The following is a 5,196-nucleotide window of genomic DNA, read 5'->3' as shown; positions in this document are numbered from 1 at the left end:
GACGCCTAATGAAACAAATTCAGTTAAATTAATGTGATAAAAACGCACTTGCTTGGAGGAAAACCCATTGAACTCCGCGGGTCGAACCCGATCAGGAACTTGAAAAGGGCGCGAAGAGTAGGAATCGACCGCTTCTGACGCCCGTTGAGACTCCAAAAAGTAGCTTCTAGATTGTTCGCTCGAGCAGAAATCGAGTCTCATTGATCTACCTGAAGTTAAAATCACCTATTTTTTTATTTCAATGAATACCTCCAACAACAGTTCCATGGAGGTGCTTGACAGCGAGGGAACAGCTTTCAGCATCCTCATATTCACAAAATGCGAAACCCTTTGACTGTCCGGTATCTTTATCGTATCGAATCCTGAAAGTAAAACATTGAAAGGTCGAATTTCCAATAACAGACCTCAGACTGACTACAGGAGCAACGGTTGACATAATTTCCCTAAGAGAATAAAACCATTCGATAAATGCGTCATAATGCATCCCACCGCAGCTCTTCCTCTGTAGTTGTGTATGGAATGTTTCCTATCCAGATATAATGCCCCATAATTGGATTCAACCTCCTTTGTGAGACTACTTTTCTGTTCCTGTTCTTGTTGGGGCATGAGCGAACTTGAAGCTGAATAGAAATGGGGACGAAATTAAGCAACGAAACCAATTTCTGATTCCACTAGCGTCAAGCAGGAAGTGAAAAGATGGCAGCCGAAGAAGATGGGGAAAACATATCGGGCCATAAATCGATTGAACTATTCGAAAGCTATCCAGACGAAACAGAAGAAATGGAGAGCGGAAATGTTCCAAATGAGACCAAGCAAGAGAACATGCTAGATTTGAGTGCGGCTTTAAAGATTCGCGATGTTGATGCTCAAATGGAGTTGGCTCGAGGAATTCATCCGGAATTAGATTCTGATCGGGTAGGAGACAAAGATTGAAGGGCTGATGACGACTGTTTCCTTGCGTTCTTCAGTTAAGGAGATTGCTCCTTGATTCAGATCGTTCTACAGCAACATCTCATTTCTCTGATTGGGACAGCAATGATGCCTTGCGTGTACGATGCCGACGGCTTGAAGCTCGAGTGATTCAACAGAGACAGGATATTGCGGCGTTGCGTGTAGAATATCGGAATATTTGTAAGAAATCGGTAGGGCATTCTTTTCCCTTCTTGTCTTCAACTCATCTGTTAGGAGGAGACCCAAGAAGAGCACTTCAAGGTTGAGGCATTGCTGAGAAAAACGATTGCTCAGGAAGAGCAGCGTCTGGCAACGATGCAGCGAGAAACCGCAAAATTAATAGAGGCTGAGCGAAAGTCTTCACGCAGACTTGCTGACACATTGAGAGAACGAGAGCTTCGGGCTGCAAGGCTTGAAACAGCTATGGAAAAATGCGGACAACAGATGGCCCTTGCATTGGCGGCGATGGTAGGGGTAGAACGTCCAACAGGTGATCACATCAGTCTTGTGAAAATGAAGGAAAACGTTGATCGGAGTGAAATGAAGAACAGCTTTAATGAGAATTTTGAAAACAGCAGTCCCTATCAAGTATGGATTACAGATCTTGCAATTCGTCACTGTTTCAATTCAGGTGGATGAATTTGATTACAGCGATTCATTCCGCGACTTGCATCAGCACAATTCTAAAGAGCGTTCTCTGGAGTTGAGAAGACGTTCATCGTCTTCATTTCAACCAACCGGGCAGGATCGTGCATCGTCGCGGCATCCTTCTTCTGAATCTCGACCACCCAACCCTCGACGCCAAAGACCTGTAGGTGATAATTCAAACACTTCAACAATATCTCTTCTGTTTCAGGTGTCCCAATCACGTCACGATATGTCTACCCGTCAGTTGGTTTCTTTTATTTCGAAATCTTTAATTTTCTTTTTCAGACTTTTTCCAGTCGCCTCCTGATTCTCATCATCATCCCTCCAGCCTACCAATCAGTACGAAGAGTCTTCCTCCTCTTCCATCATCCACGAGAGACGACGGGGTTTTCAGTTCTCTCGCCGCTCTTATCCCGGAGACTCTATCGGCTCTTTCAAAGGTCCTTGGCCCTCGGTCTGCTCGAGAGCTTCTTCTCTCTCCTCGATGGCGCCAGGATCTTCTACACGCTCTCACCACGACCGATCTCTCCCCAACGGTGAGCGCACTCTCACCTTCTTGACTTATTGATTCCTTGCAGTCAGCTGCACTTCTCTTGGCGAACGACAAACAAACTGACGATCTTCTGACACCTGTGCGTTCCGACGTCAACCGCCGCACGCAGTCGTCCTCTCATCCGCGAAGCACTTCAGCTTCTCGTTCTAGAAGGCGAGATCGCGCCACTCACTGCGGTGAGCATCGACAGCGTAATGCCGCACTGATTGCACAAGGATTGTGGGAAAGAATGCAAGAGTTTGACCTTCAGCTGAGCGAAGTCACGGCACAGTATGTTTTCTATTCCGAATGAGAATTGATAAACAGATTTTAAACTTATCAGACACCGAAGAGCTCTAGAGACGACGAATCTAGCGGAACTTCGGAAGGATTTGACAAGCATGACTTCATATTTAGAGAGTTTGCGCGAGTATTACAAGGAAACGATCAGAAGTCTGCAGTCCCCTAATGATGTAGTTTACAGAAAGTCTGATTTAATTCACCGAAATCGAGTGTCTGAAAACGATCACACGAAGGAGGATAATCAGGATAACAAACGAGATCGACATTCTACAAGGACTTCGAGCGATAAGAAGAAAAATAGAAGCCCCAGCATTTCAGCATCACACAAGAAATCTCAACGTAGTACTCAAGTGGTCAAGGTACCGTGTAGTCATCTTTGATCCATCTCATGCCTTCCCTCCAGGAAAACTCTTCTCAGGCTCCAGAAGTTTCTCTTACATCAAGTGCTTCAGTTGTTTCACCAATTATGGGTCCTAGCACACGGCATCCAGATCAACCGTTACAAATGTCTCAGAAGAACAAAATAACGGAATCTTCTACCCGTCAATCTGAAATTGGTATGTTGTTTCATTGACCACTGTTTTCATTACGTCTTGTCGCAGTTCTCCCTCAGCCTCCTTCTTTCGCTCAACCAACGTTTACGTCAAACATTTCGAGAAATCAACCTGTTCTCCCAAGAACGTCGCTCTCGAGTGTTTCGTCACTTTCAGCATCTTCACGGACGAAACCAAGCGTGGCATCGCAAGAGTCTCAGCGCCCTTCTCCGACGATCAATCCGCCGCCCAAGAGTGTTCATCATGGAACTTCCTCCTCGGTGCTCATTAGAGCGTCAGAAGTGGTATCGCAGTCAGCGGACGTCCGTCCCTCAAACCCCAAAGTTCGAAAGTCTTCGTCTTCAAGTGGAAATAAAAGCGCCTCCAAAACAGACGTCGCTGAGAAGCCAGAAATTTCCCCGCGTTCTCGTGAACTCAAAGATCTTGGAAAGAAGCGAAAATCGACGAAATCCCGTCAGCAGACTTCTCAAGAACCTCCCAATGAGAATATCTCACCTCCATCATCGGTCCCAATATCTTTGGGAATCACCAAGTTAAGAAAGTCAACTCGATGTAAAACCGAAATACAAAAGGAACAGCCGTCATCGCAATCTCATTCTGACACCGGCTTGATCACACAATTTCCGGCTGCCGTGATTTCAACGAATTTGTCCCAATCTGAGATTTCAATACCAAAGAACTCTCCGTCTCGACGCGAAATTAATGACATTGCTTCTCCAGTAGCAGCCTCTTATTCACGTGGCGCTCTTTCTCTCAATCGGGTCTCCAATAATTCTCATTTGCCGCCCTTCTCTGCTCCTTCCCTTTCTCATTCAATTCCTCATTCTATTTCTTCCCACTTTAGGAACCAGTTCTCCCCCCTTTACAGTCAACAATCTCAGCAATCTCCATTCGACCCATCGAATGCCGTCAGCACGAATGCTTATCCGAGTGATGGTCGATGGGCCTCCACTGACCTTTCCCCAACAAGCATCCCAATTCGACCACTTCTTTCTCCCTCAAGAGAGGTGTTGCGCCAGTTTCCTGTGACAGTCTCATCACCCTCCCCCCCTCAGACATTTTATAATTAGAATTCATTGCCTCTATGGTTTCCTGCTTTTTATTTTGCTTTGGATGTTTAACAATGCGGTATCAGCACACGGTAAAACTTCTAAATATCGACTTGGCATGCGGAGAAGTCTCTTTCCGTGGCTTTAAATGTCTTCAAAACAGTTTCAGCAGCACGTTGCTTATTACTTAAGAAGTTAATCTGAAAGGGTGACAATTGCTTCCTCATCTAACATCCGTACCCACTTCATTTTCTCTTCTGTTTTCTGAACACTTCTTTTCGGAGATCATCACATCGTTCAAAACGCTGATTCTTTGCTTCCACCCATCTACACTCGCCTTCAGCTCTTTTTTGCGCTCTCGAAGCCGTTCAATGTTGTCCTGAATCAGGTTTCACATCAGAGCATCACAGATAAGAGAACACACCTTTAAATCATCAGTCTGGGAGAGACGCGTAGAAAGACTAGCCCCAGCTTCATAGATTGCACGGTACCCGTCCACATTCATCCTACTCTCGTCTCGAATTCTAAGAGCAAATCAATAATTTCTTCGATTATACGTACGAGTACCTCAAAAGAAGCAATCCGCGTTCTGGACATTCCACGGTGACTTGGCGAATCAATTCATCTGCAGTGAGGGAAGATACTGGAGCTCAATCAATTCATTAACAAACCGAAAAGTTCTGCAAAAAGAGTTTCTCTTATTAAACAAAGTGGCTTATGCTTTGCATGGCCTTGAATAAGTAAACGTTCCAGATCGTCACCCAAACGGACGACATCAAGACGAGTGCCTGGAGTTCGACTGACAGCCTAGAAAGCGCGCATCTCTGATGCTTTGTGAACAAAAAACCTACCTGGCAATTACGAGTGCCATCGGGCGACGTGAAGCGAACAGGAGGAAAGATTCGATCCAATAGCTCATCGATGGTTGGGGAGCAAGCGTCCACTGCGGGGGGGTTGCCATCAAGTTTGCTGGCGTCTGGAAGAAGGAAGATGTGCATACCAGAATAAAATGTACGCATCTTGCTTGCATCAAATTGCAGCTCTGCCGCGGGTGTAGCATCCATAGAGAGATCTCGTCCACCATCTACTTTTAGGGGATCAAATTGCAGCTAGACAGAAGGACTCATGGAAATAAGCAAATAAGAATTAAAGAACGCTC

At 45.5% G+C, this 5,196-nt stretch overlaps 1 protein-coding gene across 1 annotated transcript; it reads right to left on the bottom strand.

Moving 5' to 3' along the window:
- Nucleotides 1-238: 238 nt before the first annotated feature.
- Nucleotides 239-606, bottom strand: LOC129618225 (uncharacterized). Its single transcript, XM_055533029.1, has 2 exons — nucleotides 419-606; nucleotides 239-362 (listed from the first exon to the last, which is right to left on the bottom strand). The coding sequence occupies exons 1-2, from the start codon at nucleotides 604-606 to the stop codon at nucleotides 239-241; spliced, it is 312 nt and encodes a 103-aa protein (XP_055389004.1).
- Nucleotides 607-5,196: the final 4,590 nt, after the last annotated feature.

The sequence above is a fragment of the Condylostylus longicornis genome, unplaced genomic scaffold (assembly GCF_029603195.1).
Source record: "Condylostylus longicornis isolate FDR11 unplaced genomic scaffold, ASM2960319v2 ptg000770l, whole genome shotgun sequence".
NCBI classification, from domain to species: Eukaryota; Metazoa; Arthropoda; class Insecta; order Diptera; family Dolichopodidae; genus Condylostylus; species Condylostylus longicornis.
This window is presented reverse-complemented; position numbering and strand designations above follow the sequence as displayed.

Excerpts from the sequence above, each read along its gene's own strand:
- LOC129618225 (XM_055533029.1), bottom strand. The coding sequence starts at position 606 with ATGCCCCAACAAGAACAGGAACAGAAAAGTAGTCTCACAAAGGAGGTT. Across the intron at positions 363-418 it reads TTATGTCAACCGTTGCTCCT|GATTCGATACGATAAAGATA; the intron begins GTAGTCAGTCTG and ends TTTTACTTTCAG.